At 40.1% G+C, this 13,234-nt stretch overlaps 1 protein-coding gene across 1 annotated transcript in view; it reads right to left on the bottom strand.

Moving 5' to 3' along the window:
* Nucleotides 1-2,567, bottom strand: part of ccn5 (cellular communication network factor 5) — an 8,673-nt gene extending 6,106 nt beyond the window's left edge. The window contains exons 1-2 of the mRNA XM_020650294.3: nucleotides 2,327-2,567; nucleotides 211-430 (exon numbers count right to left, since the gene is read on the bottom strand). Of these exons, the coding sequence (XP_020505950.2) occupies nucleotides 211-430; nucleotides 2,327-2,389 (283 nt within the window). The 5' untranslated portion in view covers nucleotides 2,390-2,567. The remainder of the gene's footprint in view (nucleotides 1-210; nucleotides 431-2,326) is intronic.
* Nucleotides 2,568-13,234: the final 10,667 nt, after the last annotated feature.

The raw sequence follows: 13,234 nt of genomic DNA, 5'->3' as shown, positions 1-13,234 counted from the left end.
GGTAAGTTACTGTAAATGTGTGTTTTCACTAGACGTCAATACCGCAGTTCTTCCAGACAATCCCTACATACTGCGCCGATTCTGGCAGCAAATAATCAACAACAATGTTTTGGCTTCATCTTTGTAAATTGAGGGGGCTGAGTTGTGTTGTACACCTTTATATACAGTCACTGTGTGATGACCGCCCTGGTTGTAAAAAGAGTTACTTACTGACGCACTCCCCTGCCTCTCCGGGGAGGCTGACACTGAAGTCGCACTGGATTCCTTTCTGGCTGTCGCAGGGGAACTTCTCTGTGCAGGGCTCGCCTTTTTGGCGAGCACACACCTGGCAGCACCGGCAGCCGTCCAGCACCAGAGGGACTCCTGAGGGGCACTGGGGGACAGGTCCCGGGCAGCTGCAGGGTCTGTCACACTGCTGGCACAACACCTCCTGTAGGGACAGAACACATGTTACAGGATGATCGTAACCATGGTTACACACAGCTACCCTTCTGAAAACACACTTCAATCAAAAAGCCTTTCCATGATTTTATTTGAGTCCTTCTTCCCTGCACTGTTTGAATATATAGTTTGAGTTATAGATGATGAATTTGAGACTTTTCTATTTTAATTTTCCTGTCTTTTTGTGAAACCCCATAAATGAAAAGTCTATTGCTGCTATGTTTATCAGAATCCTCCAAGTTGTGCTCTCCAAGACTATATTTTCACATGAGAACGAGAGAAAATATTTTTGGTATTTTCAGAAACTGTAGGCCAAAATCCAGCGCTGTCGGGCCAAACCACTGTTCCTAATTACATGAATCTGGTGGAGCCAAAACACGAAGCCAGATCTGAACGAGTCCAGAGTGTCTGTAGCAGAAGATTCCTTTCATTGTTTTATTAAACTGTCAAGAAACACAGACCAGCAATTGTTTCTCACAAACAGGAGCGTTGCCAGGATACCTGGGCCCAACAAAAAGATATCACATCGGGCCCCTCCACCACATCTTAATAAGACATAATCTGTCTTTCTAATGATCATCAGACAGCTGCTAAGGAGAGGAATGAAGCCATCAGAAATTGCAGGCAAATTCCTGAACACGGTCTTAATTTCAAGAAAACATTGGCAACGTTTTGGTATCGAAACATTGCAACTGTTTTTCAGGAGTTTGCCTGCAATTTATAATGAATTAAACAAGAAATGACCTTGTATTGTGTGTCTAGGACTTCTACTTTTGTTGCCATGGTAACGAAACTAGTATTGTGCTGAAGCTGAAAATTCTGCTATTGTTCTACTCTCAATAACTATAGCTTTGGTGGTGTATGAATGTGTATGTATGGGATTAGTTACTTCTGATGGACACTTTACACTGCCATCAGGGTGTGAACTGGTAGCGCTATAAAAGCTCAAGTCCATTTACCACTTAAAAAACTATTGCATTTTAATTAAACAATAAAAATTAATTTTACTGTGTAATGTATACATCTTTATGAACAAGGTTTTTAAGCATCTTAAAGGTTTCTTTACAAAAAAAAAAGATTTTAAAAGTTAAGAGTTGTGTTCATTTATTCGACCAATGTTCCCTCTACATTAATAGCTACAGTAAGAGAGGAGCCAATAAGAGTCACCATGTTTCCCCCCAGTAATACGCCCATGCTCACAAACATACTCTGCAAATTTAACACACATCATACAGAAGATTTCCCTTTAAAAAGCTTTAAACTAAAGAGAAAAATAACAAGGTGGATTGTAAGGAAGAGAAAAAGGTCATCCTTGAATATGCAGAAAATATGGTGGAATAAGAGTTCATCCAAATATGTAGTAGTAGCAGTAATTTATTTGTAGTAAAGACATCTGAATTATTAATTATTGTGACTTTTTTCTTATGCAGGAAATAAATCTGCTTCAAGTTAGAAGCTAAGTTCATCTCTTTGGGCATTAGTCAACTGAAATGATAATTTTTCACACATTTTTCAGACTCCTGATTAACAAATAAACTTGTAACTGAATCATTAAAACAATTTAGATTTAGACTATAAAGTGACTATTAAAAGTTCAAATTAATCACATTGCATAACTTTTACTTTCTGTCTGACTTATTTATGTCCATACATTATGCTAAACGTCATAAGTCTTCTTTAGTTCAGATTCAGACAACATAAGATGATATTTCAGATTTCATCATTTAAATATCTTTAACCCATAAAGAAATTAACCAGACTGAAACTTTGCCCATAAAAATCACAGGAAATCATTATTTGAGCATCCTCAACTAGACTCTCATTCATGAAAACAGCACCTGAATTAAGATCATCAGATGATTGTTAAGTAAGCGAGAGGCCTCACCTGTGCAGCCAGGCACAGTAGTACAGCCAGAGCTCTCACACAGGCACACAGCAGGCGGTCCATGGGGGCTGGTGTTGCTGACGGAGCTCGGTGTGTCTCTCTCTAACCTCTGTGACGGTGCAGCTGTTTGCTCGCTGCTCATTCTTTCGCCCGCTGACATTTATAAAGTCTGGACTGTGATGTCACAAGGCTGACTGCCGTGTAAACAGGCACAGGACCAGCATCAGAAATGTTTCACATTCCTCCTCCCTGCTGCCCATTTCCACTTCCAGACACACACACACACACACACACACACCTCCACCCCCCTGTCTTTCCGCTCTTTTTTTTCCTCCTCCCTCTCTTTCCAGTCTTGTGGCGCTCTAAGTTTACACAGCTTAACACGAACTGAGCGGAGAAAAATACATTAGCTCAGTTGTCTGTAAGTTAGACAACCTCCATGGGGCTTTGTGGGAAACGATTCAGATTTAAGTCGATGAGATTTTTAAACTTGCTGATGTTTTCACAGGCTCTCTGTACGGTCAGTTTCTTATAGGAGCTGATCCTTTGAAAGCACAGATATAGATCAGATATTGCAACAATATTTCCTCCTGGAACCTAAAATACTTTCTGAAACCATAATGTTTAACTTTAGCGTGACTTAGAAGACAGGAAACACTTCTTGTCTCTGTGGCTTTCATGGAGTAAAGGCAGCACGTCTGATGAACATGAATCAGCGTGATCTCTTTATTGTGAGAGCTAAAGCTTTTTTTCCTCTGATGAGAATTGAAATAGAAGCCTGAAAGGGGGGGGGGGGGGTCTTACAACAAGTCTTACAACATTTACAACAAAACACACCCCCTTCACTACCAAAATCTAGCTCATAGATCCCAAAGCTAACCAAGTAGTTTTTACATCTATTCAACAAATACCAAAAATCATAGTGGCCATTTAAAAGTGCTGAAACATGAGGCTACAGGGCAAAAACTGCAGTTCCTCGATTGTCCACTTGAGGCTGGCTGCAAAAGCCAAGGAATCCCAATTAGGTCCCATAATAAAATATTGCAAAAATAAACATGGTTATAGGACAATGGCTTTGGTCGCTAGAGCTTTACATCTATTAAGGCACACTCACACTGGACAATCTGTACGGCGCCCGAGCAACTTTGACCCCTAAAGTCCAGTTTGTTGGACTGGTGTGATTGTCAGAACGAAGCTGAGCTGAAGGTTTTCACAGACACCATGCAGGGTCAGAGAAATTAAATGGTTTTTTTTTTAAATTGTAAATTATGAACCTTGAAATGAGCGTATGGCGACTTACATTTGCCTCAAGACTTGTGAAAAACCTGAAGATATGATCAACTGCTTGTGTTTGGTTTGCCTGGGCTTCTGTAGAAACAAGGGGGTTCCACCAAGGGGACTCTGGTTCAGTTTGTACATATTGAGAGCAATGTAAAGTTACCAAAATACTTATTTTCAGTTTATTATACAATCCAGAAAACATCAAATAATTTTTATATTCTTTTTTTAAATAATTTTGGATTCAGCATCTTCTATACTGGACCTTTAAGTCAGCGGTATGATCCTAAATGCCCATTGATATCTGAAACAACGTTCATGGCAATTCATCAAGTTCTGTCAAGACATGAAACTGAAACCTGAAATGTCAACATCGTGGTGGGGCTAGAGGAAATTTAGTGCTTATCCATCACAAAGATGGACATTGCAATCCAGCATATTGTTTGGGTAAATCGTTTAAAGACAATGACTTCATTTTAAACAAAATCTAAATATTTATTCTACGTGCAGGATTTTTCAAGGATGCCGTCATTTATCTAAACACTTCAAGAAAAAAAACCTGCAGTCACTCAAACAGAAAGTAAGCCATTCACGCTGAAACAAGTTCCATCAAATGTAACACTAGATTCCTGAATTTCAACATCAGCTTGTTCTCACAGAGCTGGGTGGGCAGCACAGACTTCCAGTGAAGAGTTATAAATAGATTGAGACAGACAGAAAGATAGAGAAAAGGAAAGTATGTGCGTCCAGCCCCCCGGCAGGTGGGCTCCAGGTGGCTAGACGGGTAGTAGATGTACTGCAAAAGCATCAATTTCAAAGTTCTCCGTCAACTATGCTTTCCTGGCCGCGGCTCCATGTGTTTTCCAAGCTCTCCAAGAATGACACAGACTGAAAGGATTGCAAAAAGCTCCACTTTGAAGTAAACTTGTTTGGAAAAAGATCTGTCTTTTGCTGCGGCTGCTTTGATGATTTGTACGTAACAAACATGGATTTATGAAGTAGTATGTGAGGTATTATATTGGATGAAGAAGCCTTTCTGTGTTAAGGAAATTCTGATGGTAAGAAAATTGATGGGGAACATTTAACAAAGAATCTGTTTGCCTAGCTAATTGGGTGTAAGAAGTGGACTTTCAATATTAATCAATCATTATTTGTTTAGCGCCAATTCGTTACATATTCTTATCTCGAAACACTTTACAAAGAGCAGGTAAAAGACCTTACTAGTTGTTATGTTACAAAAGAAAAATCTGGATAGGGGGAGATGGGGTAAGATACTGAAAGGATTTCTCCTTTGTATTCCTCTTGTTCCTGTTGTCCACACTTCCTTGCCGCTGAGGTGGAGGTCGGAGCAGGCTGTGCAGGAATGAGGACGGCATAGGTTGTGGGGGCGACACAGTTCAACAGTTGTGGCTGGGCGTCAGGGACATTGGGTGGTAGTAGTACCCGATCACCTCGCTGTAGGTTGGGGGAGCTCTGTCTACTCAAGAGCCTGGCTTCTGCTGCCAGGACAAGGCCTCCTGGGCTTCTAACAACAACAGTAGACTGGATCTAGAAGGTGAAAATAGGCTAGGCTAGACTAGGATAGGATAGGATACGTCTGTAAGGCAATATTTCTTGAACTTGAATATTGCACACTTAGATGTCCCTAAGGTAGTACTTCACCTGTTTCAAAAAAGGTGGTCCATTATATAAGAGAAAATAAATGGACTTTCAATCTGATTCATTCCCTCGGTTAGCATTTATCTGCATACTTTATGATCTCCATAGATAGTTTTAGATGTTCTACAAAACATGAATTATGTTCATTTTGGTTCCATAATGAGTTAAATGGACAATAAAGTAGAGGTTAGCTTTAGGGCATGGCTTCCTGTGATAGCCAAGACGCTATCAAAGTAACCTGTGAAATGCCGTTTAGCACTTGGCTGAAAACCAATGACGTAAAAAAGCCATCAGTTCCTTTTCTCAATTTGTAGATTTTAGATTCTCTAATTATCATAGTTACCAGGAATGTTTTTGGATGCACCTAGCTAACCTGGCTAGCTCTAGCATTAGCTGATTACTTAGCTGTACCACTCACTCCCCTTAAGCTCCACCCTCTCATGTAAATATGGTCTTTTCGTGCTCAAGAAAACAAGATGGAGACAAATTTGAGGTTTCAAAACGTCATCCCACAAACCACTAAATGAGGGATGTCAGGGTTAATTTGATCTGTTTTTAAACAGCTTTTGACTTGATCTACAAAGACATACTTCATTAAAGATTTAGCCAAGAAATAACATCAAGAACTGAGGCAGTATCAGTCATTGTCAAATCATGCAGCATCTGCCAATCCAAGCCAGAAGAGCCAGTAGGTTTAAACATTTTTCCAGAGCAGACAGATGTTTTAGAGCTCTCAGACAGTAATGTATCACTCTTACGTCTAGCGGACACTTCGGAAGAAACCCCCCCAAAGTTCTGTACAATGACCCTCATTCAGTCTGGGTGAATATTGTTTTGCTATGTGATGGTATGTAGGAAAGAGCAATGGTTTCCTTGTTGATTCGCAAACGCAAAAACAGCAGGAAAGAGTTATAAAAATATTATTTGTTCTGTAAATGCTACAAAAGAATTCAGTAATCTAAGTGGTGAAAGAAAGGAAAATCCGTCCAAGAAATCTGTAACTGTGGAGCAAAAATGTCTTACACATGTTCGGAAAAGTTGTCCAACAATCCAAAAATACCTCAGAGTTGGTTGAGACCAGAAAGGAAACTTACAGGAGACCGTGCTATGGTTATGCATCGCCTAGAGATGTAAAAATCAGCTATTTTGTTTTGTTAGTTTGATTTTGAAAGATAGTTTCACCGGTAATAGTAGCTGATTGAATGTCTTCTAGGACTCAACAATATGGTCCAGAAAGAAACCAACCAATCCATGCATTGACCCTTGAATGGATAGCCATGATACATATTCTGACTCATGAGTACTGGGTAACAATTCCTCCAACAATGATGTCGTAGTGATGTTGTGGTTTTAGTGGCATGACTCAACTACTGAATGGATTGGTATGAAATTTCAGTCATTACTTTCCCTCTTAGGATGACTGTATCTAAAAAATGGACATAGTCACCGTTACATCATCTGCTGGTTCATGGAATAAGATTCAAAGAGTCCCCATCGTGGTTTCTTGTAGCCAGAAGGGACCGTATTTGGGCTGACGACAAATACCAAAGATGTTGAGTTTGGTTATTTCGATTGGCTCAGTTTACATCTGGTAGACAGCTAGCAGCACCGTCTTGCATTTCTAGGCTGCGTAAATGTCCTTAAATAAAAACATGAGGAACTTTTAACAGGTTGAAAATGTGTGACTGTTATTACCATTTCCTGTTAGGCCTTCATTTTATTCAAAAATCTACTCTAATCGGTTACGTTTGTCGCCCTCTGCTGGTCATAATGTGTCTATGTTTACCTGTTAAACTCATTGCTGTTGTTTTCTCTCGCTCAGGTATGTGAGGTTGGGGTGATGATTGAAGTTGACATTAGGAGGCCTGATCACTCTCTCTCCTTGGATCCTGACTGTCACATCTCATGTCTGTTCAGTGAAATGTTCTGGTTGATGGATCTGGCAGGATGCTTGTTTTTCGCGCCTTTTGTCCCAAGTACAAACCTTAGTAGCAACCTCCTTACAAACCAGTCTTAGATTTAAGGGTCGTAAGAAGACCAAAACTGTATTTTGTCCCAGGCTGTGAACAGTTTTAATGCTTCTGTAAATTTTAGCATTTTAATAAAGGCGTCTATGAGATGGACTCACTTTTGGAGCAAGCCTCAAGTGGCCGTTTAAGGAACTGCAGTTTGTGGCTCTTATGTGTTGGATTAAATTCTCTACCCTGGGAGTCACCTCTTTGGATGAATTGTAATTACCCAAGAGAAGAGACGGTTGGTTGTGTGCTTCTGGCTAGAAGGCTTATAGTTCACACCTGCCCCCTGTTTGTGCCGAGCAGTTAAGTTTGTATAAATGACTCAGGGTGAAAATAAGACTCATGTACAGTCTTTAATGGATGAAGAACTACATTCATAGAAATCAGTGCTGGTAATGTAGAATAAAAATCTGAAAGTGATTTAAAGAAATACTTATTTTATGGGGTGCTGGTGGTGCAGTAGTTAGTGTCCCATGTATGAAGGCTGTAGTCCTCCAAGCGGGTGACCCAGGTTCAAATCCCACCTGTGGCATGTCATTCCCCACTCTCTCTCTCTCCCTGATTTCCGACTCTATCCACTGTCCTATCTTTCCATTAAAGGCTCAAAAAGCCCAGAAATACTTCTTTTATCTACCTAACAAATCGGATTTCTTATTAAGTTGATTTGGCATTTGTGACCTCTGCAAACCAGACAATATTAAAGTTTGCCAGTTGGTGGTTTTGGGTGGAGCCAACAAGCTGTGACTGATATGAGAGTGAGTCAGAATAAACAGTCTGTGGGTTCAAATAGCCACAAATGATCTCAAAATCTTTTTCCCAGCACAGTATTTGACATGAGAATAACACACAGAACAGCTCTGAATGCATTTAGTAATGTGTGTCTGAGGTTTTGGCACCGAGTGTCACTGAAAGTTCCAGTCATTTGCAGCTTCACTTTGCCAGATCCGCAGGTATCCTTTTTCTTTTTTTTTCGGTGTTGAGTGCAGATTGGCCGTGACTGTAAGAACGGGCAGAAATAGCAAACAGCATGCAAGTGGTTCAGCTCTGCAGCTTTGAGTCAGAAAGCATGTGTGAGATGTAGTCTGTTCATGATGTTGATGTACTGAGTTATACTGACTCATTATTCCAGTAAGGATTTCAGAGTGGAAATGTAATGACGGGCACCGCTGGATGCCACCACCACACCCAGAAGAGGTCACAGACAGGCTGTCCTGATCCACTCACAGCACACTAAACAAACACAATATTATTTATTGTTCCATGTGCTTTGATTTTGTGTTTTGTTGTTTTTTTCCTCGGCTCAGATTTCTCTCGAAGGGATAACTTTTTGCAGATGATGCCACTTTTTACATCGGCTTCAAAACCAATAATCAGAGCTTAAAGTCTTTATATGTGATTTTTCACACTTAAATGTAATATAAATCAAGTATATCCTCTGAAAATAACTCTGTGAGTCATGACTGTCTACAATGGGTGTAACACCCGAGTCCCACTGTCTGTGATGTTTTCAGAGTTTTCAGAGTCATATCTTCAGTTTGTTTACATCGCCAGGACAGCCGGCTGACTCCTCCCCTCACGTATAAAAGTTGTTTAATTGAGGGACTAGAGAAAAGAAGAATAACATACTGTACTCACTGCTTAACTGTGTTTCTTCATCACGCTCATTTCAGGTAAATTTACATGCAGTGTGAAGATACGAGCATAATAAAGATCGCTAGCATTAGCATGCTAACACAACAATGCACCGCGAGTTGTTTTGGTTTCATGCTGGTGCTCAAGGGCGACATCTGCTGGATCAAAAAATCGCACATAAAGCCTTTAATGACTTCTCCTTTTTTAATAACCACTAGATTCCTACTGTATGGTTCTTTCCCTTAGAGGCTTTGAATTACTTGGTCATGAAACCTTTCCTTGGAGGAAAAAGACAAGACGGAAGGGTGAACCTTTAATCATTTGGAAAATATGCCAAACAATTACACAATATAATTACAGGCAGTGAGACCACTTTCACTTCTCACATGGCCAGGCGATTCCTGTGAAAATTGCTCTTGTGCAACTTCTGAGGAAATACTACAGGTACACAGCTGTTCTATGATGTAACACATGACTTAAATGGTAATGAGCGGTCTAAATATATCCAAAACTAAGAACTGAGACGTGATTAAATCCCGCCTAGACTCCAGCCAGAGACTAAATACAGTAATTACTGAAGTTCCGCATGCCAAAAGTCAAAAAGTGCTTAAGTGGAATCAAAAACCCAAAGACTGGAAACTTCCAAAGGAAGGGAGAGAGGGCGCTGATTGTGTAAGCGTTTTGTGCGTGTGTATATTTCTGACATTTATGTGATTGATGTGTCAAGATATGATCCTAAAGGAAACACCTACAGTAGGAAAAACATACATTCACAGCCAGCGCTCCTCCAGCAGGAATAATTCCAGCCGCAGCCAAAATGTTTTCCTTAAAATGACACCTGGAATTCCACACATTCCGGCTCGCTGTGTGAAAATCCCACCGTGCTGCCACAGAAACACCCTGAGCCGACGATAAGGACATCGCCCTCGCCAAAAGGTCACCTCCTGACGTACACAAGGTTGAGGTTACTGCTGTGTCTACAGCATCGACAGAACAGCACGGATCGTCCAGACGCTCGTTCACACATACTTATCTGGACAGCTGCACAGACGGATGTATCAGCAGGGGTAGAAACAACTGTCTGCACGACATCACATGCTGTATCAAAACCACAAAGAATCTACTTCACCTGTGCGGCTTCATGTCAAATGAAATAAAAAGGTAGATAGGTGCAACATATCTCTGTCAACGACGACTATTAAACCTAAAACAGAAATTGTAAGCCTACAGAGGATGAACTCTACAGACTTTTTGATCTTCTGACATCTAGTATCACCATGAGGTTGACATTTTTGTTTTATCAAATGATCCAAGCAACAGCTTAATTACATTTATCCAAAATTCATGGTACCCAGACGATAAATCGACGATAAAAGAGGTCAAAAGGCCAAGTTCAGAAAGACCGACAGATCAAAGTGCTTTTACCTCTTTTATGGTTCCCAGATGATCAGTGCTAATAGATTGGAGATCCTCTTTCTTCTCCTTCATCAACGACATGATGCTGACATATGTCACTCTGTCACCTTTTTATAGACCATCAACTTCAGATCAAAGTTTTCAATTGTCTAATACTTCGGTTCATGACCAAAAACAAGCAAAAGTGGTACTTTATGTTGTAAACAAATGATAGCAAGCTAACATGCTACACTGAGATGATAAACGCTATCTGCCAAACATCAGCACCTTAGCATTGTCATTATGAAATATCAGCATGCTGATGTTAGCATTAAGCTAAGAGTTTGTCCACTATTGATTTGTCTTTGAAGCTCTCCCACATATAGGTTATTGGGCTGACAAAACAAATCTTGACTTGTGGGTGCAACATTTCATCATCCACTCGATTATCTCAGCTTTTTTTTTTTTTTTTTTTTGTCCAGTCTCAGGTTCAGGAGGTGTTTGTGGAGAGAGCGGATTGCAGCAAAACAGAGTTGAAATAGCATCCTGCATTCGCTGACACACCTAAACCAACAACACATCCATTTTGAGCTCCAGTTACTAAAAATAAATGAGAACAAATAAATAAGGAACAAGGGCTCAATTCATTGAGGGCAGCCACTTCCTAGAATGGGAGACAGTGTCAATATTTTTAGCTGAGATTGTGTGCTGACTTCAGGGAGAGGAGAGACATAGTCTGCAGACAGCTGGAGACATCTAAAGCGCTCTCAGGTTTGTACATCATGCTAGCCTCTGCTGGTTAACTTCATGACCATTGTACGGCGGATATATTTACATTCACATGATTTTTTTTGAGCAGTGAACATAAGACAGAAGACATCCTGTGAGGATGTTGGAGGGACATTGCACCTACTTAATAAAAAATGTGTTTACATTTCTGTGATTCATTTCTTTCATCTGCTGTCTGGAAACCAAGGGAAACATCACAGAAGCTACTTGATGGTAAATTATTCCTGTTGACTTCCAAATACAAACAACAACATTTGCAGGAGAGCTCTGTGTCCGTGAACTTGGACCAAAAGCTTTAAGATAAACAGAGTCCTGGACACACCACAGTGCCTGTTAACTAAATTACAGGTTTAACAGTTCAGTGTTAGCATAGAGTTGCAAACATTTGGGAGTAGTCAGAATGTGCTGTTTCTTTTGAAGTAGTCATTTGGAGGCAGCTTGCAATCCTGCATTTTTGTCTCTTCAAAGAGTTAATCGATGTTATTAAAGATATTCTCAGGGTTTTTTTAAAAAGATGCTTTTATTCGTTTATTTAGACATGACAGTTGGAAATCAGGGAGAGAGAGAGAGAGAGAGAGTGAGGAATGACATGCAGAAAAGGAGCCACAGGTCAGATCTGAACCCGGGCCTCCTGGTTGGAGGACTTTAGCATCTGTACATTCAAACTTTATTAATGCTCGAAAGATCATCAGGGGCAACCCTCATTTACAATTACATACAGTCATTACAGAAATAATAAGAAAACAGACATTAAATCAAAAAGAAAAACAGGGGACAGATAAATACAAGACTGCTAAAATCAGTCTAAAAGGGCTAAAATGTACTGAGATAATTAAGCAAGTACAAAACTGCAACAAATAAACACACTTAAAATCAGGTTTCTAAAATGCCAGTTCCGATCTGAGGGCACGACTTAACTGCTCAGCCATCGGCGCTCCATTGTTTGGAGTTTTTACTGACATATTGTGTTTTTCTTGTCAGACTGCAACGTGGAATCTGATGGTGATGATCAAAACGTTTTAAAGCATGCTTTTTTTAACAAAAAGAAATAACAAAAACAAAAAAGTCATTTCAAATTTCATCCATCTCTACCGCTTTTCCCATTCAGAGTCGTGAGGGGCTGGAGCTGATCCAAGCTGTCATTTGGCGAGAGGCGGGGTTACACCCTGGACTGGTCAGCAGTCAATCACAGGGCTGACATTTAGAGACAGACAACAAGCCACACTCACATTCACACCAACAAACAATTTCCCAGTGTATCTGTTTATTATAGTCACAGTTAAAAAATACACTTTAGGAGTCAATCTGGGAATAAATTTGAAGATATTTGATTTTGTGTTTTGCTGGATGGACAACAACCAGCTTTTATAAATCACTTGCACTTGAACCTGACACAGGAGGCTTATTTATGCAGCTAAAAGGACCTCTAGTGGCCAAGTCTGTACTGTGCACTTACCACTGAGGGAAAGCTTTATGTTTGATAGTAGCTGCATTCATTCAACTCTCAGCTCTGTTACTTCCTGTCATGGTGGCACAGGCTTCCCTGTTTTCTTTTTGCATCATATTAAAGTAATTCTTTACGGTTATAAAACAGCTTAGATTTGTGAATGTGGGAACATCTGCAGGAAGTCTTGTGATAAACAATGAGCACTTGAGTAGAGTCTCCTCCTCCGTTGTGTAGACTTTCTCGGATGCGACGGGGGTTCAGGAGCTCTGTGCTGTGTTTAAAAGGCCTCCGACAAATCAATGCCGAGCTGCAGATCAAAAGGGCGGGCAGACAAAGACTGCTTTGATGTGATGGAGGATGAAGAGACACGTGGTGCACTGATCAGAAACTGTAGCTGGGGGTCCTGCATGAGAGGACAGATGGCTGAATGGTCATGGAAAAACTCTAACTGAACAACATCAGTTAAACTACATCTTGTCATACAGGTTAAATAAGAATAAGAATAAGAAGGTTAAAAATCTAATTTATTGAGAAAAATGACGGTTGCATGATAAATAGCGTTTTTATTCCATTCTTACTTATTAGACTCTAAATATCAAATTATATATTGGCCTATTATATGTTAACTCTTTATATTTTAGAGCTTGTGTAAGTGTGCTTTTTATAGGATATATCCTTTTATTTTATTTATCT

The sequence above is a fragment of the Labrus bergylta genome, chromosome 12, assembly GCF_963930695.1.
Source record: "Labrus bergylta chromosome 12, fLabBer1.1, whole genome shotgun sequence".
NCBI lineage: Eukaryota > Metazoa > Chordata > Actinopteri > Labriformes > Labridae > Labrus > Labrus bergylta.
Note: the sequence above shows the minus strand (reverse complement) of the source record. Positions and strands in the feature narration are given on the sequence as shown.